This window comes from Myotis yumanensis, unplaced genomic scaffold (assembly GCF_028538775.1).
Source record: "Myotis yumanensis isolate MYYU_CA2020_CCGP unplaced genomic scaffold, mMyoYum1.0.hap1 SCAF_3, whole genome shotgun sequence".
Classification (NCBI taxonomy): Eukaryota; Metazoa; Chordata; class Mammalia; order Chiroptera; family Vespertilionidae; genus Myotis; species Myotis yumanensis.
Genome location: NW_027223754.1, coordinates 110,645,616 through 110,671,299, shown reverse-complemented (window position 1 = coordinate 110,671,299; position 25,684 = coordinate 110,645,616). Strand labels below are relative to the sequence as shown.

The following is a 25,684-nucleotide window of genomic DNA, read 5'->3' as shown; positions in this document are numbered from 1 at the left end:
GATTGGGACCAGCGCCGGGCAGCAGTGGGTGTGAGCGGTGGCTCTGGCACCAGCTGCAGGTATGAGTGGGGCTGGCACTGGCAGCAGGTGTGAGCGGCGGCTGCTGGCCCTGACCGCCCCTTAGGAACAGGGGGAGGTGGAGAAGCCCTGAGGGGCAATCGGGGCCGGCAGCCGCCGCTCGTACCCGTTGACGGCGCTGAGTGATTGGGGCTGGCGCTGGGCGCTGGCAGCGGGTGTGAGCGGTGGCTCCAGTGCCGGCAGCGGGTGCGATTGGGGCCAGCGCCAGCAGCATGTGTGAGCACTTGGCGGGACTGCAGCGTGTGGGAGCAGAGAATTTTCAGTAATCACCAGAGGCTTGCCCCGATGACAGCTACCAGCACCCCGCCATGGTCTGGCGCCCCCTCTCACCTGCTCCACCATCCTGCTGTGACCAACGCCTGCCATGTTCTGCGCTCTGCCGCCTGCTGCCGATGCCCGCCATGTTCTGTGCGCGCCCCCTGGTGGTCAGCTCACATCATAGCGACCGGTTGTTCCGCTGTTTGGTCTATTTGCATATTAGCCTTTTATTTTTATTTTTATTTTTTTAAAAATATATTTTATTGATTTTTTACAGAGAGGAAGGAAGAGAGATAGAGAGTTAGAAATATCGATCAGCTGCCTCCTGCACATCTCCTACTGGGGATGTGCCCGCAACCCAGGTACATGCCCTTGACCGGAATTGAACCTGGGACCTTTCAGTCTGTAGGCCAACGCTCTATCCACTGAGCCAAACCGGTTTCGGCATATTAGCCTTTTATATATAGGATAGATGCACACAAGTTCTTCGGTTGATCTCTTCCCACCAACCCATCCACCCCTGCCTTCCCTTTGAGATTCCACAGTCTGTTCCATGCTTCTATGTCTCTGGATTTATTTTGTTCATCAGTTTATTCTGTTCATTAGATTCCACATATGAGTGAGATCATGTGATACTTGTCTATCTCTGACTGGCTTATTTTGCTTAGCATGATACTCTCCAGGTCCAGCCATGTTGTCTCAAAGGGTAAGAGATCCTTCTTTTTTACTGCTGGATAGTATTCCATGATATAAATGTACTACATCTTTTTTATCCACTCATCTACTGTTGACAACTGGGCTGTTTCCAGATATTAGCTATTGTAAATTGTGCTGCTATGAACATAGGGATGCATACCTTCATTCTGATTGGTGTTTCGGGTCTCTTAGGATATATTCCTAGAAGTGGGATCACTGTATCAAATGGCAGTTCCATTTTTAATTTTTTGAGGAAACTCCATACTGTTTTCTATAATGGCTATACCAGTCTGCATTACCACCAATAGTGTACTAGGGTTCCCTTTTCTCTATATCCTCCTCAGCACTTGTCATTTGCTGATTTGTTTATGGTAGCCATTCTGACAGGTATGAGGCAATACCTCATTTTCATTTTAATTTGTATATCTCTGATGATCAGTGACTTTGAGCATTTTTTCATATGTCTCTTGGCCATCTGTATGTCTGCTTTGGAGAAATGTCTGTTTAGATTCGTTGCACATTTTTTAATTGGGTTGTTTGCCTTCGTTTTGTTAAATTGTATGAGTTCCTTTATCAGATGTATCATTGCCAAAAATGCTCTCCCATACAGTGGGCTTCCTTTTTGTTTTGTTGATGGTTTCTTTTGCTGTGCAGAAGCTTTTTATTTTGATGTAGTCCCATTTTTAAATTTTCTCCTTGGTTTCCTTTGCCCTAGGACCGTGGTCGGCAAACTGCTGCTCACAAGCCACATGTGGCTCTTTGGCCCCTTGAGTGTGGCTCTTCCTAAGCCTTAGGAGTACCCTAATTAAGTTAATAACAATGTACCTATCTATATAGTTTAAGTTTAAAAGATTTGGCTCTCAAAAGAAATTTCAATCATTGTACTGTTGATATTTGGCTCTGTTGACTAATGAGTTTGCCGACCACTGCCCTAGGAGATGTATCCATAAACATATTGCTATGAGAGATGTGTGAGATTTTGCTGCCTATGGTTTCTTCTAGGATTTTTATGGTTTCATGCCTTACATTTAAATTGAAGTCATACATTTTGAGTTCATTCTTGTGTGGTCTAGTTTCATTTTTTTGCATGTATCTTTTCAATTTTACCAACACCACTTATTGAAGAGACTGTCTTGCCTCTACTGTATGTTCTTGCCTCCTTTGTCAAATATATAATTGAGCATAATGACTTGGGTCGATTTCTGGGGTCTCTGTTCTGTTCCATTGATCCTATTCTTGGGCGTACCAGGCTGTTTTGAGTGCAGTAGCTTTGTAGTATAACTTTATATCAGGTATTGTGATCCCTACAACTTTGTTCTGCTTTTTCATGATTGCTTTAGCTATTCGGGGTCTTTTTTGGTTTCATATACATTTTTGGAGTGTTTGTTCTAGATCTGTGAACTATGCTCTTGTTATTTTAATAAGGATTGCATTGAATCTGTAGATTGCTTTGGGTGGTATGGACATTTTAATGATATTAATTGTACCAATCCATGAACATGGTAGATTCTTCCACTTATTTATATCTTCCTCTGTCTCTTTTTTCAATGTATTGTAGCTTTCCGAGTACAAATCTTTTACCTTTGGTTAAGTTTATTCCTAAGTATCTTGATTTTTTTGTTTCAATGGTAAATGGGATTGTTTATTTAGTTTCTCTTTCTGAGAATTCATTACTGTGTAAAAAAATGCCATCAATTTCTGGGTGTTGATGTTTTGCTTTTTTTTTTTTTTTGCATCCTTCCATGAGCTGGGATTTAAAAAAAAATTTAAATTCTTTATTGTTGAAAGTATTACATATGTCTCCTTTTCCCCCCATTGATCTCTCCACAGCTGCTCCCACCCCCCCCCCAGCACATGTCCTCACTCTCTGTGTCCAGTGGTTATGCTTATATGCTGCATACAAGTCCTTTGGTTGATCTCTTAACCCTCACCCCCCCCCCCCCCCCCCCACACACACACACCCCTGCCTTCCCTCTGACATTTGACCTTCTGTTCCATGTTTTTATGTCTCTGGATCTATTTTTCTTCATCAGTTTACGTTGTTCATTATATTTCTCAAATGAGTGAGATCATGTGGTACTTATCCTTCTCTGTGCGTGTTGATTTTGTATCCTGCTACATGGCTGCATTCCTTTATTAAATCCAGTAGTTTTTTGGTGGGGCCTTTAGGGTTTTCTGTGTACAATATCATGTCATCTGCAAATAATGAGAGTTTTACTTCCTCCTTTCCAATTTGGATGCCTTTTATTTCTTCTTGTTTGATTGCTGCGGCTAGGACTTCCAGCACTATTGAATAATAGTGGTGAAAACAGACATTTCTGTCTTGTCCCTGTTCTTAGGGGAAATGGTTTTAGTTTTTGCCCATTCAGTATGATGTTCGCTGTAGGTTTGTCATATATGGCCTTTATTATGTTGAGGTATGATCCCTCTATTTCCACTTTGCTGAGTGTTTTTATAAAAAACTAGAGGCCCGGTGCACAAAAATTTGTGCACTGGGGGTGGGGTCCCCTCAGCCCAGCCTGCCCCCTATCATATACTGGGAACCCTTAGGGATGTCCTACTGATGGCTTAGGCCCGCTCCCTGCTCTCCTTGGGGAGCGGGCCTAAGCCACAGTCTGGCCTCCCTTTGTGGGTGGCGACTGGGCTGATCAGGGGAAGGCACCAGCCCCATCACCCCACTGTTGCAGCCACTGCCAGTCACTGCAGCCACCAAGGTGTTTTCATCAACATGGACTCCAGTCCCTTCACCATGAAAAAATGACAGCTTTCTTTAGGCATTTTCAAGATGTGTCTTTCATAGGATATGACATTTCTTTCTTTCTTTCTTTCTTTCTTTTTTTTATCCTCACGTGAGGATATATTTCCATTGATTTTTAGAGAATGTGGAAGAGAAAGGGAAAGACAGAGAGAAACATCAAAGTGAGAGGAACACTTTGATTGGTTGCCTCCTGCATGAGCCCTGACCTGGGTCTGGGCCAGGGAGGAGCCTGCAACCTAGGTACATGCCCTTGGTCAGAATTGAACCCAGACCCTGTTATGGGCAGGCCGAGGCATTATCCACTGAGCAAAACCAGTTAGGGCAGGATATGACATTTCTTAGCCCTCCAGCAGCGGACCTTCCTTTTTTTAGCCAGGAGTGTGGTGAAAAACCCTAGATCACCTTATTGGGTTCTTATTACCCAAGTTACTAAGAATATTACCACTGGCATACAGAGAGCTTAACCAATGAGCAGTAGAAAAGGTGTTTCCTCTGTAGTTCGCACCAATTGCCAGCTCAGCCCCTGCCCAGGCCTAATGCCTCTGGCCCAGTCATTAGGCCTGGGAAGAGGACCCCCCCAGCTCCCGCAATTGTCCGCTCCGCCCCTGCCCAGGCCTAATGCCTGTGGCAGAGGCATTAGGCCTGGGCAGGGGACCCCCAGCTCCCGCAATCATCGGATCCGCCCCTGCTCCCCATGATTGCTGGCTCTGCCCCTGCTCTCCACCATCGCTGGCTCCCTCCCTGCTCCCCGCCATCGCCAGCTCCGCCACTGCCCAGGCCTGTCGCCTCTGACTGAAGCGCTAGGCCTGGGCAGGGGACCCCCCGCTCCCCGCCATCGCCGGCTCCGCCCCTGCTCCCCGTGATCGCTGGCTCTGCCCCTGCTCCCCGCCATCGCTGGCTCCCTCCCTGCTCCCCGCCATCGCCGGCTCCGCCCCTGCCCAGGCCTAAAGCCTCTGACTGAGGCATTAGGCCTGAGCAGGGGACCCCCAGCTCCCCACCATCGCCGGATCCGCCCCTGCTCCCCGTGATCGCTGGCTCCGCCTCTGCCCGGGCCTTATGCCTGTGGCCAAGGCGTTAGGCCTGGGCAGGGGACCCCCAGCTCCCCGAGATCGCCGGCTCCGCCCCTGCCCAGGCCTAACTCCTCAAGGCATTAGGCCTGGGCAGGAGACCCCTCAGCTCTGATTGCTGCTGGGCGCCTATTTATGCAAATTAACCACCATCTTTGTTTGGTTAATTTGCATACTCACCTGATTGGTGGGTTTAGCAGAGGTATGGTCAATTTGCATGTTTGTCTATTATTAGGTAAGATGGGTGTTGGATTTTGTTGAATACTTTTTCTGCATCAATTGACATGATCATATCATTTTTGTCTTTCGGTCTTTTTATGTGATATGTATCATGTGTATTGATTTGCAAATACTGTACTTGCCTTGCAACCCTGTAATAAATCCCACTTGGTCATGGTGTATGTTCTTTTTAATATATTGCTGGATTCGATTTGCTAATATTTTGTTGAGGATTTTAACAACCATGTTCATTAGGGATATTGGCCCTTAGTTCTCTTTCTCGTAGTGTCTTTATCTGGTTTTGAAATTAGGATAATGTTGGCCTCATAAACAGAGCTTGGAAGTGTTTCTTCCTTTTGGAATTTTTGGTATAGTTTGAGCAGGATAGGTGTAAGTTGTTCTTTGAAGATTTGGTAAAACTCCCCTGTGAAGCCATCTGGACCAGGGCTTTTTTTGCTGAGATTTTTTTGATTACTGCTTCTATTTCATCAGTTGTTACTGGCCTATTCAGGTTTTTTGATTCTTCCTGATTCAGTTCTGATAGATTGTATATTTTTTTTGGGGGGGGTGGATTTTTTTATTTCTTCCACATTGTCCAGCTTGTTGGTATATAGTTGTTCATAGTGTTTTCTTACACTCCTTTGTATTTCTGTGGTGTCTGTTGTTACTTCACTGCTTTAGTTTTTTTGTTTAAATTTTATTGTTTAAGGCATTACAAATAGTAGTACATATGTCTCGTTTTTTTCCCCATTGACCTCTCCCCAGCCTCCCCTACCCCCCCAGCACTAGCTCTCATCCCCCCGCCCCCAGTGACTTGTGTCTGTTGGTTATGCTTATATGCATGCATACCCTAGGAATATATCCCAAGAAAACAGAAACACCAATCAAAAAGGTTATATGCACCCCTATGTTCATAGTAGCGCAATTTACAATAGCTAAGATCTGGAAACAGCCTAAATGCTTTAGTTTTTGATTTTATTTATTTGGGTCCTCTATCTTGTTTCTTGATGAGTCTGGTTCAACAATCTTGTTTGTTTTTTCAAAGAAACAGCTCTTGGTTTATTATTTTTTTTTGTATTGTTCTTTTAGTCTTATGTCATTTATTTCTGCTCTGATCTTTATTATTTCCTTCCTTCTACTAACTCTGGGCTTTTCTTGTTCTCTTTCTAATTCTTTAAGTTGTAGGGTTAAATAGTTTATTTTTAGTTTTCCTTGTGTTTTTTTTTTTTTTTTTGAGGTAGGCCTGTAATGTTATGAACTTCCTTTTGCTGTGTCCCAGAGATTTTGGGTAGTTGTGTGTTCATTTTGTTTGTTTCCAGGAAGTTTTTGATTTTTTTCTTGATCTCATTGGTAACCCATTCATTGTTTAATAACATGCTATTTAGCCTCCATGTGTTTGAGTGCTTTTGATTGTTTTTACTGTAGTTGATTTCTAATTTCATTCATTTATTATCTGAGAAGATGCTTGATATGATTTCAATCTTCTTGAAATTGTAGAGTCTGGTTTTGTATCCTAACATGTGATTTATCTTTGTGAACGATCCATGTGCACTTGAGAAGAATGTATATTCTGCAGCTTTGGGGTGAAATGTTCTATAAATGTCAATTAAACCCATCTGATCCAGTGTGTCCTTTAGAGTCACTGTTTCCTTGTTAATTTTTTGTTTGGAAGTCAGCGGGGTGTTCAAGTTCCCTAATAAAACTGTACCAATGTCAATCATTCCCTTATATTCCTCTAGAAGTTATTAAATACATTTAAGTGCTCCTGTATTATGTGCATATATGTGTACCAGGATTATATCCTCTTATTGGATTGACTGGAGGCCCAGTGCATGAAATTCGTGCACAGGTAGGGTCCCTAGGCCTGGCTGGTGATCAGGGCCAGCTGGGGCCTTCCTTCCCCCAGCTGTGGCGCCTCCCCCTGGTGGTCAGTGCACGTCATAGCAAGCTGTTGAATTCAGGGTTGGTCAAACTCCCGGGGGGACAGTTTGCATATTAGCATTTTATTATATAGGATTCCTTTAATATTATGTAATGACCTTTGTTGTCTCTTGTAATGGCCTTCAGTTCTTCATATTTTGTCAGATATTAATATTGCTATCTCAGCCTTTTTGTCTTTTCCATTTGCATGGATAATTTTTTCCATTTGTTCACTGTCATTTTGTGTGAGTCTTTTGTTTTGAGGTGGGTGTCTTGTAGACAGCATATAATTGGGTCATGTTTTTCTATCCATTCTGCTACTCTATGCCTTTTGATAGGAGCATTTAATTCACTTACATTTCAGGTTATTGATAGTTACTCTTTTATTGCCATTTTAATTCTGTATGCCTCTTTCTCCATTTCTTCTTAGTACAGCAGTCTCTTTAGCATTTATTGCAGTGCTTATTTAGTGGTGACAAAGTGCTTTAGTCTTTTTTGTTTGGGAATCTCTTCATTTCACCATCTATATTGAATGATAGCCTTGCTTCATATAGTAATCTTAGTTTCAGATACTTGCTTTTCATTACCTTGAATACTTCATGCCTTTCTCTTCTGGCATGTAGAGTTTCTGATGAGATATCAGCTGACAGCTTTATGGGAGATCCTTTGTAGGTAACAATTTGCTTTTCTCTTGCTGCCTTTAAGATTCTCTCTTTGTCTTTAATTTTTGTCATTTTAATTATGATGTGTTGGGGCATGGGCCTGTTTGGGTTCTTCTTGCTTGGGGCTCTCTGTGCCTCCTGACTTGTGTAACTTTTTCCTTCACCAGGGTAGGGAAGTTTTCTGCCATTATTTCTTCAAACACATTCTCTATCCCTTGCTCACTTTCTTTTTTTCTTCTTTTTTTTTTACTCCCTTGCGCACTTTCTTCCCCTTCTGGCATATGTATTACGTGAATATTGTTACATTTCATGTTGTCTCTTAAGCTTCCTTAAGCTCTTCTCCTGTCTTTTAATTGTTTTTTCTTTTTGGGTTTCTGGTTGAGTGATTTTTTTCTACCCTGTCTTCTAATTCACTGATGTGATCCTTGGCTTCTCCTAATCTGCTGTGTATTCCTTCCACCATGTTCTTTTTTAGTGCCATGCTATTCTTCATATTTACTATATCTTTTTTCATGCTGTTTATATCTTTGCCATCATTATTCTGAACTCTATGTCTGTAAATCTCTTATCTCCATTTCATTTAGTAGTTCTTCTGGGGAATTCACTTGTTCTTTCATTTCTGTTTTGGTTTTTTTTTTTCTCCCCATTTAAAAAAATATTTTTATTGATTTCAGAGTGGAAGGGAGAGGGCAAGAGAGAGAGAAACATCAATGATGAGAATCATCGATCGGCTGCCTCCTGCACTCCCCCTACTGGGGATTGAGCCCGCAACCCAGGCATGTGTCCTGATCAGGAATCAAAGAGGGACCCTTCAGTCTGCAGGCCGATGCTGTATCCACTGAGCCAAACCACCCACGGCACTCCCTATTTTGACTGCCTGTTTGGGTTTGTGTCTGTGTATTAGGTACATCTGCTACAACTTCCAGTCTCTAGTGCAGGACAGTGTCAGAGGTTATTTGTGACTGGCCCTCAGTAGTGTTTGGAGCTATCAGCAATCCACAGCTTTTGGCTCTCTCTGCTGGGGTTTGTTGTCTTTGGACAGGAACAAGATGTGCACCAGAGTCTGATTTTCCTAGTCCTGTGCCCACAAAGAGATCAGGCAAAGACTCAGAGGCTCCAGAGATCCTCCTCTGCCTTCAGTCTGATTGTTATTAGCATTGATCAGCCTCGGGCTTTCTACCACAGGGTGGGGTGGGAGGTTCTTCCAACATGGTGGGGGCAACTGCTTCCCCTCCAGGCAAAAACCACCAGGATAACAAATGTCCCTGGGAGATAGATATCTTCTGCTGAATGAAGGAATTACTAAGAACAGGAAATTTGGATGGCTGCCCTCCTAGCTCCAACCCCATAACCCCCAACCCTTGGGCCTGTTATTGATAGGTATGGGGTATGCTTACATCAGTTGCTGCTTGTTTAAGAGATTTTAGGTAAGTCTGAAGCCTGAGCCAGGACAGGCCATTCATATGGAAAAGCCGCTGCAAACAGCTTGGTTGGAGCTGCAAATTGAATGGGGCAGTTTCTCAGGGAATTATCAGGGTAGAGCAAATAGTGTGGGCTAAGCCAATTGAAACTCAGATATGGCTGCTAGTTAGCTCTGCAATGGGGAGGTCCTAGCACAGAAACAGTGACCCATATGAGCATCCCTGTCTAGGAGAAAGCCACCCCGAGTTCTTACTCTGATGCCAGACTAACCTGTTCCTCCCCAAATGTCCCAGGTTCCTTTCAAGTCGCCCCTCCAGCACTGGAGCCCAGAGGGATCAAATCTGATTAAGTTCATGCGCCAGCCCTTTAATAGAAACTGCCTGGGTCTCCTGCAACCTTTGTGTCACTCAGCTACAGTCCCTCCTGGTTTTTACAGCTTGAAGTTATGGGGACTTCTCTTCCCAGTTTTGGAACCCTGTTCTTGGGGTCTGCTGTGGGGCTCGGACCCCTTGTTCCTCACAGGAGGCCTTTACAGCCACAATATCCCTCTCGATTAAAATAATGCCCCATGTGGGTGTTGGACCAGATTCCGCACCTCTGTCCCTCCTACCAGTCACACTGTGCTTTTTTTTTTTTACTTCTTTAGTTGTAGGACTTCCATTCAGCCAGATTTTAGGTGGTTCTGTATGATGGTTGATCTGATTTTAGTTGTAATTTTGATGTTGTGGTAGGCGGCAAGTACCAGCATTTATCTACATGGCCATTTTGATTCTCTGAAACACTTTCTTCATTCACTTGGCTTCAAGGACATTACAGTTTTTACATCTCTTTAAAAAAAAAAAGTTTTTATTGATTTCAGAGAGGAAGGGAGAGGGAGCGAGAGACAGAAACAGCAGTGGTGAGGAGAGAGGAAAGGAAGAGTGGAGAGAGAGAAAGAAAAAGAGAATCATTGATTTGTTGTTTTACTTATTTATGCATTCATTGGTTGCTTTTTGTATGTGCCATGACTGGAGCTTAAATCCACAACCTTGGTGTATTGGGCTTCTTTTTTCCTTCTTAATAGTACAGTGGTCTTTCATATTTACACTTATCATGCCATAGATTCATAGGGAGTAAGTTCTAGCAGCTCAAGCTCCTTTTCATTGGTTCCCACAAAGTGTGCTGCTCTTGCTCTGGGTGGAGCAGGCTGGCACTTCATTTGAATCCAGGTACCTTTCTCTTTGGATTCCTTCTTTTTCTGATCATTTTCCTTCACTTGTTTCAGAAGCTATCTAAGCTCTTAGAGTGCTGAATATACCAAATACATACATCAATTGCTTTCTCTCTCTCTCTCTTTTTTTTATTAATCCTCACCCAAGGATATTTTTTCCATTGATTTTTAGAGAGAGTGGAAGGGAGGGAGGGGAAGAGGGAGGAAGAAACTGAGAGAGAAAAAAAAGAGAGAGAAACAGACCGACAGACAGACAGACAGACATTGATGTGAGAGGGACACATTGATTGCTTACCTCCTATACATGCCCCAACTGGGGCTGGGATTGTACCTGCAACCCATGTACATGTTCTAGACCAGGAATCAAATTGTGACTCTCTGGTGCGTGAGCAGATACTCTAACCACTGTGCACACTGGCCAGGGCTGGGGCATTCCTTTTGAACAATGCCCATTACTTTGATGTGTACAATATCATCTTTCTTGTAGATTTGCATGTATGTGGCCAAAGGAACAACTTCCTTGTTTCCTTAAAGGCCTAGAGAACATATAGTTTGTGCCTCTCCACTTTGCCTTTGTGTTAGTCATTTTGGGGAATTACTGGAAGATGGTAGGGCCAAAAGGAGGGTCGGAATTGGGTGCTTTTTATGGTGGAGAAAGGGAGTATAGTCTAAAAACAAAAAAGTACAAAAAGGAAAACACATTAGCTACTTCCAGGTCTGTGGTATTAGGGTATGGGCACCATAGGGAGACATGTTCTCAGGAAGGTCAGAGAAGAAGTAAGGATAATAGGAGATTTTACTGGTGGTGGACAGTGAGTGTTTTAGCATTGGAGATGCTTGGGAGATGGAGACAGAATAAAGCATGTGTGTGGAGATTAGTTTATGAGATAAAGGGCGGCCTGGGATTCAGAGCCTTCTTATGATAACTGATGTAAATAGGTTTCAACACATAAAGAGGTTAATCCTAGAGAATTCAAGGTGGATAGTGGTGATGGGACTGTGAAAATTGGTGGGATTTTGGAGGAATGGGCATTGGTGGGGCATCTTGCAGATGAAGGTTTTAAAGTCCAGGTGGCTGGGCCTTACTTTGTCCCTTATAACTGCACCACGCACTCCTTCTCTTCTGCCAGATCCTTAATTTTATCCTGTTCACACTATCTAAATGTGCACTCTCCTTCCTCCACATGGCTGTTATTTTTCTCTTTAATACTTATTACTATTTAATATATTGTTTAGTTAATTTTTATGTGTGTATTTTCACCACTAGATTAGACTGATTAACTGTTATATAACCATCCTAAAACAGTATCTGGCACACAGTAAGAAAATGAATGCTGTTAAGAAAAATCAGACATACAAAGGAGGAACAGCTTATGTTAGAAAATTGGTTATTTTAGAGTAGGATTCAGATAGAGTAGCTGTCCTATGGTATGAACCAATGTTATTTTTACTGTTTTTCAAAAATATATATTTTTATTGATTTCAGAGAGGAAGGGAGAGGGAGATAGAAGCATCAATGATTTTTAATATTTCCTACAACTTTTGTGATATACTGTGTTAGTACAGTTTTGGTAATATTATATTTAAAATCTTTCTTGAAATATTAATGTTTATTCATGTAATATATTTAAAATTGTTTTTCTTGAAATATTAATGTTTATTGCATGTAACATTATACTTAAAATCGTTTTTCTTGAAATATTAATGTTTATCACATGTAACACTATATTTAAAATAGTTTTTCTTGAAAAAAAAAAAAAAAGAAACATAATGATGAGAGAATTGATCAACTGCCTCCTGCACACACCCTGCTTGGGATCAAACCCACAACCCGGGCATATACCCTGACTGGGAATCAAACTGACCATCTGGTTCACAGGTTGACATTCAACCACTGAGCCACACCAGCTGGGCTTTTTTTTATTGTTGAACATTGAATGAACACAAATAATCTTCTATATATATAAAAGGCTAATATGTGAAGTGTCCCCTCAGGAGTTTGACCAGGAGACCGGGAGTTTGATCACTCGCTATGATGTGTGCTGACCACCAGGGGGCAGCGCGGAATGAAGGTAGGCTCCGATTGGTCCTGATCACCAGCCAGGCCTAGGGACCCTACCCATGCATAAATTTCGTGCACTGGGCCTCTGGTACTTTACTGGATTTATTTTCAATAATTTAACCTTAGTTGTGATTTAATTTAAATTAATTTTGGCAAACATCAAGTTTCTCCTCTCTGCCTGGAATGGATGGTGCTAGGCAGTGGTGAATATACAGATATCTTTAAGGAACTCATAGCTGGGTAGATTATGAACACAAAAGCAAAATACTATTAATAGTGGGATGAATGCCAAAATAGTAATGACAGAGACCCCTAGGCATACAGATGAGGGACTGCCTAGTGAGTATGTGGTTAGGATGATGTAGGAGTAAGGGGCATTAGAAAACCCGGCCAGGTAAAGCCATGGGGGATGGTGACTTTTGTCCTGGAATTTGGGAGAGCATGGGTTCCCTAGTTGGGCAAAGAAGCAATGTTGTACTAGGGCTAGAAGCATGAAAGTATTTAATGTGGGTGTTTTATATTGAGAGTGGCTTTTTTTCCTTTGGTAATCAAATAACTTAGTGGTTCTCAACCTTCTTAATGCCGCGATCCTTTAATACAGTTCCTCGTGTTGTGGTGACCCCCAACCATAAAATTATTTTCGTTGCTAATTCATAACTGTAATTTTGCTACTATTATGAATCGTAATGTAAATATCTGATATGCAGGATATATTTTCATTGTTCGCGACCCACAGGTTGAGAACCACTGAAAGGTGGCTTAGCTCCCATAGTTTTAGGTCACGTGATTTAGCATTTGTATAAAGTCATCAGAATGATTAGATGAGAAGGAAACTTCAGTTTTTATCTACTGAACTTGGATATTTAAGACACTTTAAAAAACATGTAGTTTAATGCCAAGAGCTTTGCTAAAGTCTTTTGCATATGAAATATTCAGTATGTTTTTTTGTGCTGGGTCAAGGTGTGGGTAGAATATCTTTAATACTTTTTGTTGGCTGTCTTCTACAGGTATTGGAAATTAATAGTTTTTCTAGTTTTTACATTATTTAAATACAGTAGAAAATTGGACTAAAATGTTCCTGATGCCAACTTCTTCAGAGTTGAACAGTAAGCAGAACTTCCTAACCCAGTGGATGACCAATCCTTCTCGGGCTGGAGTCATATTAAATCATGGATTTCCTATTTTGGAAGCAGATGAAGATAAGCGAGCAAATGTGAACATTTCCACCAGCTTTCCTATTAAAGCCACTGATTTTTCAAATAGCTTGAATTTTATAAGTAAAGAAGATTCACTTCATGAAGAACAGAAGTTGGAGTCTAACAGCCCACACAGATTTCAGTCAGATAAATCTGAAACACACACAATCTTTCCTTTGCCTAAAAAGGCACCACAATCAGTAGCATGTCAGGATGCTCCTGGACACTGGGAAGATAACAAAAGTGACTTTATCTCAGATCTTGCAAGTGAATGCAAAGAAGTGGCTTATAAAGACCCACTTTTTAAAAAGCTTGAACAGGTACAATAGGACTTGGCCTAATATGTATATGTGTTATTGCAGGTTTTTGTCTATGATGAAAGTCACCAGTTTCAGGTTCTCTTGCTTCTTCCCCTTTAGTGTGAAATGCTCAAAATACCAAATTTTGCCTTTGTCTAAGTATGTTTAATATGTAAGACAAATATAACATTTCCAATAATATCTTCAAGTTTCTACCTCATTTGGTAAAAACTAAATTAGAAATTGTTGATCAAATATTAGGGGAAAATGTTTCTTTTTAAAAAAAATATATTTTATTGATTTTTTACAGAGAGGAAGGGAGAGGGAATAGAGAGTCAGAAACATCGATTAGAGAGAAACATCGATCAGCTGCCTCCTGCACACCCCCTACTGGGGATGTGCCTGCAACCAAGATACATGCCCTTGACCGGAATCGAACCTGGGACCTTCAGTCTGCAGGCCGACACTCTATCCACTGAGCCAAACTGGCCAGGGCTAGGGGAAAATGTTTGATCAGAAATATACTGATTACCTATCCTATTTTAAGAATCAAAGGATTTATATGACTTTTTCTGTTTCTTAGTTGAGAGAGTCAATATGGTTTCCATCATAAAAAATTGGATTTTAGAGTTTTGGTGGCAGATTTAGTTACTTAGGGATCCCTCTTTGAAACTCTATTTTTTTTTTTAAATTTTTTGATACTCTTTATTAGGAAAGATATAAAAAGGGAGATGGGAGGGATTAAGATAAAGGTAAGGAGGGAAGGTTCATAAAAAAATGTAAAGTCAGTTTAATAAGTTAATTTTATGTTTAAAAAGCTGAAAGAGGTGCAGCAGAAGAAGCAGGAACAACTGAAGAGGCAACAGTTGGAACAACTGCAAAGACTCATGGAAGAGCAAGAGAAGCTGCTCACTATGGTGTCTGGGCAGCACACACTCCCAGGTATTTTTTGCTTACATGGGGTCTCCAATTAGTACAATGATTGGCGGTTATACATACAGTGGGGCCTTGACTTATGAGTGTCCCGACTAACGAGGTTTTTGAGATACCAGCTGTCTCTCGGCCGATTTTTTGCATTGAGTTGATAGAGTAATTTGAGTTAACGAGCTCCTTAACGAGCCCAGTCTTGGAACGAATTAAACTCATAAGTCAAGGCCCCACTGTATTTCTTATCTTGAATTGTTTGACAGGTTATTTCTACTATTCTCTTTTATATGTTGCAAACTCCAGTTTCTTTAGAGACTGTGCAGATACCTGAAACAGTGGTGGTGTAATATAATTGGGACAAGTGAAAGCTGTACTGTTCTGGAGCATATGTGTCCTTAAAAATATTCATTTATTTATGAAATAAAATTTTAAAAAGACCTAGTAGAATAAAAGATCTAGAGCCAAAGTTGGTCTAGGGCTGCTGGTTTACAATAACTGCTCTGTATCATAGAGGTAAATATGTGTAGAAGCCACTCTAATCAGCTAAAGAACCATACAAGAAATATTTTTTTGTTTAGCAGATGACAGAATTCTTTTGTTCTATGTTCAATCAGTGAAATCAGGGGAAAAGTCTGTTAGAATGTGTCTGGAGCAGTGGTTTTGAAAGTTTGTTGATCATTCTTCATAGTAACAAAAACATTTTAAATCACGACTCATAATTTCAAAGAAATTTCATAAATCAGTCTTTATCAGTGAGCCTACCATGTAGCAAGAATATTTTCTATTTTATTTATTCTATTCTATGTAAAAAAAAAAAAGCCAGTCCTGACCTGTTGCATCTGATGATGAAATGACTAATGGATTGTGTCCCACAGTTTGAAAACCAGTGGTCTGGAGCAATGTGTGTCTCCTTGGTGCCACCTTTGAAGAGCCATACTTCACTGATTCAGGACAGTGCCTATTGTGTTCAGAGGTTGCATGCGCATTGAGAATACAAAGAAGTAAAGACATTGGCAAATGAGTGTGCGGGCTGGGACTCGGGAGTGATGGGAGTGGTAGGGATGAGACGAGTGGTTTAGTGATTTTGGATGTCACCAGTGACTGGATTCTTGCTGCCCCTCCTCCAAGATAGAAATCAAGAGAGAAAGCAAAACATGCAAAAGAAGGAGATTACTGAAAACAAACTAGAGGGAAAGGAGAAAGGGGGAGAGCTGGATGCATCAAGGGATCACACACTAATAAAGAATATAGCTCCCTCCCCTGGCCTGTGTTGCTCATAAGAAATTGGATTTCAGAGTTTGTTAGTGTGTTAGCCCATGTACTGAAGGGTTTTGGGTTTGATTCTTGGTCAAGGGCATGTACCTGGGTTATGGGTTTAATCCCTGGCCCCAGTCCAAGAGTGTGTGGGAGGCAACCAATCAGTGTGTCTCTCTCACATCAATGTTTCTCCCTCCCTTCCACTATCTCTAAAAATCAATGGAAAATATATCCTTGAGTGAGGATTAACAACAACAAAAAGAATATGCCTCCCCGAACTACTGCCAGGGTCTGGTTCATATAAGGCTCGGTTCTTCACCCAGGCACAGAGTAGATTTCTTTGCTTTCCAGGAACCCTTTGCTTTCGCTGGTGGATATCTAGTGCATGTGCAGAGCAGAACTGTTTTGGGAGTGCCTGAAGAGAAACTTTGAACTTATTTAGAAGAGGCTAAAAAAAATTTTTTTTTTGAAGAGCATTCTCATCTGTTTAAGGAGGCTTAGTCTGTGTGAATTCTTAAGAAAAACCTTTTTGAAAAAACCTGTGAGTGTATAGTGATGACTAATACACTGACTGCTGGTACAGTTGTATCCCAAGGTCCTGCTTTTGAGCGAAGCCACCAGGAGTTTCCACTTTGCTTTTGCACTGTCAGTGCCTATGTCAGCACAGTGAAACATGCAAATACTTGCTTAATCCTATTTAATAAAGAGGGAATATGCTAATTGACCTTCACACCACCACAAAGATGGTGGCGCCCATAGCCAATAAGGAGGGAATATGCTAATTGACTGCCCCGCCCTCAAAGATGGCAGTACCCACAGCCAATAAGGAGGGAATATGCTAATTGACTGCCCTGCCCTCAAAGATGGCAGTACCCACAGCCAATAAGGAGGGAATATGCTAATTGACTGCCCCACCCTCAAAGATGGCAGCGGCCACAGCCACAAGATGGCGGCGCCCAGTCTCCTCAGCCCTGCCGGGGTGCCTGCCTCTGGAGTCCTCAGTCTCCTCAGCCCCCCAGCAGCCCAGGGCCGGCCCGAGGTGCAGGCAAGCCTTGGATGGCTGGGCCGCCTGAGGCTCAGGTAACCAGGGCTGGCTAAGGCTTGTGCTGCCGGCAGTGGCAGCAGCAGAGGTATGATGGGGTGTTGCCTTCCCCTGATCGCCGGTTCGCCTTCCGCCCCTGAGGGATCCCGGACTGTGAGGGGGGGCAGGACGGGCTGAGGGAACCCCCATCCAGTGCATGAATTTTCATGCACTGGGCCTCTAGTATTTTATAAAAATAGTTTGACCTGGTGCCTGATGCCCTGAAAGAGCCCTGGAGACCTCCAGGATTTATAGACCACACTTTGAGAATTGCTGCTTTGGGATACTGCTCTTTTATCAGTGATATGTTCAGATTGAAGTGGGATGACCATTAAGAATCAAGAATATTTAAATGGAGAGAGTATTGTTATAAAGGAAGGAAGTTGAACCTGATATTTAATAAGGATCTACCTGATGTCCAGTTTTATTTGTGGGCTAGGAGTAAGGTAGATAAGGGGCATGGTTCTTTTATGAAACATTTTCCATCCTGTGCTCATTCTAAATTTAATTGAGACAAAAGGAGAATAGAGGGGCAGTAGCAGGATGTCAAGGGGCTGGTACAGCAAGGCAGGATGGCTAGTATGGCTAGTATTGTCATCTAACCTCCAAGAGACAAGTACATGGGGAATCTTCTCTCTGTTTATTGGGTTATTTCAAAAGCACAGACTTAAGAAACATAACAGGAGAAGAATAATACAGGAAATTTAAACTACAGAAAAGTTCAAAACAGAAAAATCACCCATAATTCCTTTCCTGAGGACACCAAAACTCAATGGTTATCTGAAGGGAAGATACTTTTATATGCTGTAACACAGAACATGACCATTAGGGAACAGTTAAGATCATTTGTAACTATCTGCATTGAAGCTGTCTAACTGTGTTTGTCATGGGACTGCAGAGATGAGGACACCAGGAGTGCTTCTCACATTTGGTGCATGATTGGTGCCTTATAGAGTTAGGCTGTGCTGCAGCTTTGCCTTGTATACACTGTCAGCACGTGAATCATAGTGTAAACATGTTCTCAATTAAAATGATTTGGACTTTTAAGTTTTTATGGTTTTGTTAAACACATTTTCCTAATAAGGAGGAAAAAATACTTTATCACTTTGGAGAAAACTTTGTGGTGGGATCACTGACAGGCAGAAGTGAAAATGTTATAGAGAGACATCAGTTTGTTGATTTTTTTAATTGCAAGGTTTAACTCTGCTGCCTGATGATCAGAGCCAGAAGTACAGTTCTCCAGGAAGTTCAGCCACCATAGAGAAACCCAAACCCTTCTTACCATCATATATCTACCAGAATCAAACCCAAGAAAAAACATACACTTCCAACACTCTGTCCAATGAACAAAACAACTTCTGTAGAACTACTCATCAAGATTTTGTCTTAACTTCAAAAAGTGGTGCTTCTCCCAGTTTGTTTTATGAGGCACAATATCAAGAAGCACTTGTGAAAAAAAATGATTTGAAGGAAGAAAACCATAACTATATTAAAGGTGAGTTACTTATATTTCTCTCTCCACTTAACCAAGAGTGTTTACCAAGTTGCCGTAAAACAAGAAGAGTCCTTTATGAATTTTTCTCCTGTGCCCTTGGAGAAAAATGTGAGATCCTACATGCTGCATAGCTACTGAGCCTGAATTGGATGAAGAGTCGGACACAGAATTTGTGACTGTCCAAGAACAATCTCAGTACTCATGCTGACTTCAAAACTTACATGGCAGCCTGGGAACTTCTAAAAGGAAGGCAAAAAGTTCTGTTGAACCATTTTTCTTTGAGAGCTTAGAAATAGGTTGAGGTTGATTTAAAATGTATGTGGTGGTGGGGTCACTTGACAGAAGATGTAATATGCAAGAAAAAAGTTGATGATGGGATTTATTACTCATAAAAAATCCCCTTTAACCCAGACACTTGGTTTGTCTTCACCATTCCTCTATATTCCTAGTATCCAGCACATTCTTGTGGTAGAACTAGCACTCAGTGTCTGATGGTCTAAACTCATGGAGTTATCATGTGATTTCTAATATATTTTTTCTGCCCCCCCCCCTTTTTTTTGTTAATCCTCACTAGATGATATTTTTTCCATTGCTTCTCAGAGAGAGTGGAAGGGAAGGGGAGAGTGAGATGGAGAGGGAGAAGGAGGGAGGGAGGGAGGGAGGGGGAGAGAGAGAGAAACGTCAGTGTGAGAGAGGCACATTGATTGATTGACTCCCACACATGCCCCTACCAGGGGATGGGGAATGAACCAACAAACCCAAAACTCAGATATGTGCCCTTGACTGGGAATTGAATCCTCAGCCCTTTGATGTGTGGACCGACACTCTAACAGACATTGAGCAACACTGGCCAGGGCACTAGTCTTTTTTTCTGGTCCCCACTTCACATTTTGTAATTATAGAATATTGTATAATAAATTGTGTTCTTTCCCACTCAACATAGAAAATGCTTATGGTATATTCTGTAATCTTTGTAACCATAATTTTAATTACTTCATCATTATAATAGTTAAGTAAAATATCAGTATGTAATGTTCTTTGTGAAATACTGAGTCATTTTCAGTATTTTAAATTTAATATCCAATTTTCAAGAATATATTCTTTTGAGTTAAGTTATGGAAAATATAATATGACAAGAGGTATCTATGCTTACTGCTTAGTATTGTGCATAATATTTTATTCCTAATTTAGAATAATTCCTTGATATGGAATTACACAATACAGTATATCCTCTAATCTTTTATTTTGGAAAATTTCAAACATCTAGAAAACTTGAAAGACCACTGCAATGATTACCAGTATACCTACCACCTAGATTTAGCAGTTAATAATTTGCCAATATTTACTGTGTGTGTGTGTGTGTGTGTGTATGTAAGCATATATATATATATATATGCTTACATACACACACACACACACTTTGTATTTGTATGTGTGTGGATAAATGTATCTATGCATCTACATCTATATATAGTTTTGCTGAGTCATTTCATTGCAAGTAATATGTGGACATTATAACATTTCAAGTATTTCAGCATGCATCAAGTAAAAATTAGGACAATCTTTTATATTACCATAATACTACTATTATACCCAGGAACATTAACAATAATTTTGTAATATTCAAATCTATTTTAGAATTCCCCATATTATCCCAAAATGCCTTTTAAAGGTATTTTTTTAAAAGTAAAAGCAATGTTTCTCTCTCCTTCTCCCTCTCTTTCTAAAAATCAATTAAAAAAAAGAATATTGTGTTTTAATGTAGTTTTTCTTTCTTTCTTTTAAAATATATTTTTTATTGATTAAGATATTACATATGTGTCCTTATACCCACGTTATCCCCTATCCCCCGCCCCTCCCCCCCCCCCCCCCCCCGCTCATGCCCTCACCCCCCCGTTGTCCGTGTCCATTGTTTATTGATTTTAGAGAGAGGAAGGGAAAAGGAGAGATAGAACATTGATGAGAGAGAAACATTGATCGGCCACTTCCTGCATGGCTCCTATTGCGTATGGAGTCTGCAACTGGGGCATGTGCCCTGACTGGGAATTGAACCAGCAACCTCTTGGTGAATGGGACGACACTCAATCCACTATGCCACATCAGCCAGGCAGGGTTTTGTAGTTTTTCTTTATCACATTAAATCCTTGAGAGTTCTGAACTCTTTGGCATACCCTACTTTTAACCAATTTTTTCTAAGCTTAGCAACTTGTAAAATTCTCAACTTTTAAGACGTTAATATGCTTTTTAAAAAAACTGAATTGTTCCTAATTTTTATCTTAGGTGAAGATACTTTACCATGTTGGGAGAAAATGACAAACCAGATTCAGGAAGGGAACGCTGTGAACTTAAAAAAATTTGGTGATTCTTCAGAAGTGGTTAATAATGAAGAAAGGTATTACCCACATTAAAAGGAATAAGACATGTGATAATCCTATATAATAAAAGCCTAATATGCTAAGTGTCTGGTCGTCCAGTCATCTGTTCAACCAATCAAAGCATAATATGCTAATGATATGCTAAGGCCGCTCCACTGCTTGCTATGACATGCATTGACCACCAGGGGTCAGACAGTCAACCGGTCGACCAGTTGCAATGATGTGCACTGACCACCAAGGGGCAGACGCTCTGACCAGTAGGTTAGCTTGCTGCTGGGGTCTGGCTGATTGGGACTGAGCAAGATGGGCCGGACATGCCCTGGAGCCCTCCCGCAGTCCCTCCTCAGCTGGCCAACCTCCTGCGTCCCTCCCTGGCCCCAATCGTGCACTGGTGGGGTCCCTCAGCCTGGTCTGCGCCCTCTTGCAATTCGGGATCCCTTGGGGGATGTCAGAGAGCTGGTTTTGGCCCAATCCCGCAGGCCAGGCTGAGGGACCCCACTGGTGCATGAATTTGTGCACCGGGCCTCTAGTTTAATATAATAGCCAACCATTATTTTTGAGCACTTTCTTTTTTTGAAAGATCCATGGTTTTCTTGTTTTTGCTTGAAGATGCTTTTACCAGTACATATAAGGTTGAACATACAACTTATCACATACTGTCAGCAACAGAAGTTTGGGAGATTTATCAGTTTAAGTGGCTTTGACATTGTATTGGAAGAACTGAGCTAAGTTTTCTCATCTAACAAATATCTGGATAAAATTTTTTCTCAAATAGTTAGGGGTAAAACATGTTAAATATTGGTGTCTCACATTGATGTCACATAAATTAAAATTGTGTAAGTCTTGTGATAGAATTTAAAAACTTTATGACATGGATAAAATACCAGTATTGAAGTTGTTTATTATTTTCTTAAATATTTGAAATCTTTTGATATGTTATTGATCGGCAGATTACTTTAAAAATGTTTATCTTTATTTTTATTGATTTTAGAGGACAGAAGAGAGAGAGAGAGAAACATCGATCAGCTGGCTCCCATATGCAACCCAACTGGGGATTGAACCCACAGCCTGGGTATGTGCCCTGACTGGTAACCAAACTGCCACGTTTTGGTATATGTGACAATGCTCCAACCAACCGAACCACACTGACCAGGGGGCAAATGACTTTTTTTTGGTTAATCCTCATCCAAGGATATTTTTTCCATTGATTTTCAGACAAAGTGGGAAGGAGGGAGGTGGGGAGGAGAGAAACAGTGATGTGAGACACACTGATTGGTTGCCTCCTACATGAACCCCAACTGGGCCTGGGGATTGAACCTGCAACTGAGGTACATGCCCTTCAATGGAATCGAACCCTCGACCCTTTGGTTGGCAGGCTGATGCTCTAACTGCTGAGCAACCAGCCAGGGCACATTGTTAATGATCTTTTAAAATTAAAGAATGTGTATATAATGAACTATTTTTTTTAAACCCTCATTTGAGGATATTTTTTCATTTATATTTAGAGACAGAGGAAGAGAGAGGGAAAGACAGAAACACTGATGTGAGAGAAACACATCAATTGGTTGCCTCCTGCACCTGCCCAGACCAGGGCCCAGGCCAGGGAGGAGCCTGCAACCAAGTTACATGCCCTTGACCAGAATTGAACCTGGGACCTTTCAGTGCATAGGCCAATGCTCTATCCACTGAGCCAAACTGGCTAAGGCTATAATTAACTATTTTTGAAATATATTTTAAAATTATGTAATGAATATGTTACTTCAAAAGTTAATCTGAGGTCCACAGATGGACTTCAGAAGGTTTTTTTTTCTAATTATGTAGAGTATTGTATATTTCTGTATTTTGGGGGATGGAGTGGAACTGTAGCTTTCATTAAATTTTTAAAGGGGAGGTGTTCCATTCAAGAGGGATGGATAACAGCTGGTTCGTGGCAAGTAGCCTGCAACATTTGCTTGTTGTTGAGATGAGTTTGCCTCTCAATCCCAAACTTTTCCTCAGAGAATTAACAGGAAAGCCAGTAATGGTTGAAACTTAAGTGGGGAATGGAGTACATCTACCTGTATCTGTAGATGGCTATATAAAAATACAGCTTGCAAACACAGAATAATATATAGATGGAGCCTTGTCGGGACACCTGGGTGAAGATATAATAAAGTGTAAATAATGTCCTTTATATCAGGTGTTGAAGAAGAGGAAGAAGATAGAGAAATGAGAGAATAGCATCTTCTGTGGGGAATTTTTAAAATATATATTTCTAGAAAATAAAATTTTGGTTTTCAACTTGAAAAAATATTTTTCAAGGAGGGGGTTTGTGATTTTGAAAAAGGTTAGTTTTCAGTGCAGTCCAGAGTCTGTATCAGGCACACTAAGTGTAAACTATTCATCACGTCATTATTTGCATGTTAAATAACTTTATTTTTATGATTAGGCCTATTAAAGCTGCTATTAGAGAAAGGAAACAGACATTTGAAGATTACTTGGAAGAACAAATTCAGTTGGAAGAACAAGAATTGAAACAGAAACAGCTGAGGGTTAGCATTTGATTAAATTATTTAAGACTAGAGATTTGTTTAATTTGCTTTAAATATACCAGAATTAATTAAAATTTTGTTCTTTATTGTAGGAAGCAGAAGGATCATTGCTAATCAAAGAAAAACCAAAACAACCATTCTTAAAACGAGGAGAAGGTTTAGCTAGATTTACTAATGCTAAATCTAAGTTTCAGAAAGGGAAGGACAGTAAACTAGCGACTAGTCAAAGCATTTCAGAGGACCAACCTATGTTTAAAATAGACAGACAACAATTCCAGCGGAAAACTGCTCTTATAAATAAAGAACTATGTACAGAGAACCCTCCTGTTAAAAAGAACAATAAAGCTAGAACCAACAGTGGTTCTGTCACACTAAGTCAGAAGACAAAAGTGCTTAAGAGTAATAATAGGAAAGGTCTCTTTCCATCAGGATTGAAAATACTGGCGGGGGAGAAATGTGATGGGCAATTTAGAGAACAGATCAAGTTAGAAAAAAAATTAGAATCTCATAATAAAGAAAATGAACCTGAGTCTTCAAAACCTTGTGATACTGGTTGCAAAGTTTGGAATAACACACAAGTTAAAGATAGCCTTTCCCTTTTGACAGGGCTGGTTGGCTGCATGGCTTCTAAGAGCTCAATAAGTGAGACCTTGAAAGAGTCAGAATCTTCTCTTGACATTTCTCTCCAGAAAAAGTTAGAGAATTGGGAACGAGAAAAAGAAAAGGAAATTTTGGAATTAGATGAATTTTTGTTTTTAGAGCAAGCGGCTGATGAAATATCATTTTCCAGCAATTCCTCATTTGTATTGAAGATCTTAGAGAGGGACCAACAGATCTGCAAAGATCATCGGCTGTCTTCTACTCCTGTCAAAGCTGTGCAGCAGCAAAAGATGATGACACTGGGTCCCATTAGTCAGTGTTACAAAAATGAGCATCTAGACCTTATTGAATGTGAAAATGAGGGTGAGTGTGAGGTTGCACCCAAAGAAATTAATTCAGTGTTTTTACCTGAGGGATTGGGGACACCGTCTTGTAAAGTCAGTAAGAAAGTGTTCCAAATGAGCACTTCTGAAAATCAGATGAGATGGAATGCAAGCAATGATGGTGTAATGAACACTGACAGTAGCACAGACTCTGAGGAACAACTGGGCATTATCATAAAACCATCAACTGAGGATAGTGAAAGGAGTTTGAGTAGCAGAGAAGATAGTCCACAAGTCTGTGAAGGTAAGGGACCTTTCAGGAACACTGGGACTCAAGAAGAAGATAAAAGGAGAGATGTGGATTTGGATTTGTCTGATAAAGATAATAGTGGTGATGAGTCTATCGTAGCAGAAAGCTTGAAAAATAAAATTTCTGAGTCCTCAAGACCCTCATCTGTAAGTGTGAGTAAAATTGACTTTGATGATGAAAGAACTTGGACGGATCTTGAAGAGAATTCATTTAAAAATGATGTTATGCTTGGGAATGAAGTCATTTATGGAACTCCCCAGACAATCTACCCTAATAAGAGTGAGATATGTATAATGGACAAAACAATAAAAAGGAAAGTTGCACCAGTCAAGAAGGAAGACTTGAGCCAATTCAGCAGAGGCACAAGTCCTCCTCCATCAGATCTGATGATGAAATTCTTCCCTTCTTTGAAACCAAAACCAAAATCAAAGTCAGATTCACACCTGGGAAATGAACCCAAGTTAAACATTCAAGACCAACCCCCTGGTAAGTCAGAGCATTATAAAATATGTAGCATAATATTACAAGTTTAACATTTATTTTATCAGTATGTTGTCAGAATGCTTAAAATCCTAACTTTTCTGGTTGCTCAGTAAAGTCTAATGATAGGTGACTTGTTAAAATTTGATTTGTTTTGTGGATCTGAATAATGTAATAGTCACTAGTATAAGAGGTTTGAATGAATTGCGGTTTCAGATTTTTCAAATTTAAGCTTGCATCTTATTCTCAAGGCTTTAAAATTAATTGCTTTATTATGAAACTAGAGGCCCGGTGCACGAATTCGTGCACGGGTGGGGTCCCTCGGCATGGCCTGCAGGGATTGGGATGAAACCGGCAGTCCAATGCTGCCTGCCGCTCCTGCCTGCTGCTCCCGCTCATCCTGGTCCTGCTGCACCTGCCGCAGGCTCACGCCCAGTCAGTCCTTATTGGGAGAGGCT

At 40.9% G+C, this 25,684-nt stretch overlaps 1 protein-coding gene and 1 pseudogene across 6 annotated transcripts in view; both read left to right on the top strand.

Annotated features, from left to right (window-relative positions):
- CPAP (centrosome assembly and centriole elongation protein) overlaps positions 1-25,684 on the top strand; it is a 105,327-nt gene that overhangs the window by 5,705 nt on the left and 73,938 nt on the right. For 4 of the 6 annotated variants that reach the window (XM_070409351.1, XM_070409349.1, XM_070409350.1 and 1 more), the window contains 7 exons: positions 12,286-12,362; positions 13,450-13,868; positions 14,666-14,789; positions 18,308-18,607; positions 20,888-20,999; positions 23,411-23,513; positions 23,606-25,232. In XM_070409351.1, the coding sequence (XP_070265452.1) occupies positions 12,323-12,362; positions 13,450-13,868; positions 14,666-14,789; positions 18,308-18,607; positions 20,888-20,999; positions 23,411-23,513; positions 23,606-25,232 (2,725 nt within the window). In that variant the 5' untranslated portion in view covers positions 12,286-12,322. Of the gene's footprint in view, positions 1-12,285; positions 12,363-13,359; positions 13,869-14,665; positions 14,790-18,307; positions 18,608-20,887; positions 21,000-23,410; positions 23,514-23,605; positions 25,233-25,684 lie in introns of all 6 variants that reach the window. The other 2 variants (XM_070409352.1, XM_070409353.1) reach the window with 2 other exon arrangements.
- On the top strand, positions 22,946-23,202 carry LOC139005190 (small nuclear ribonucleoprotein F pseudogene; annotated as a pseudogene).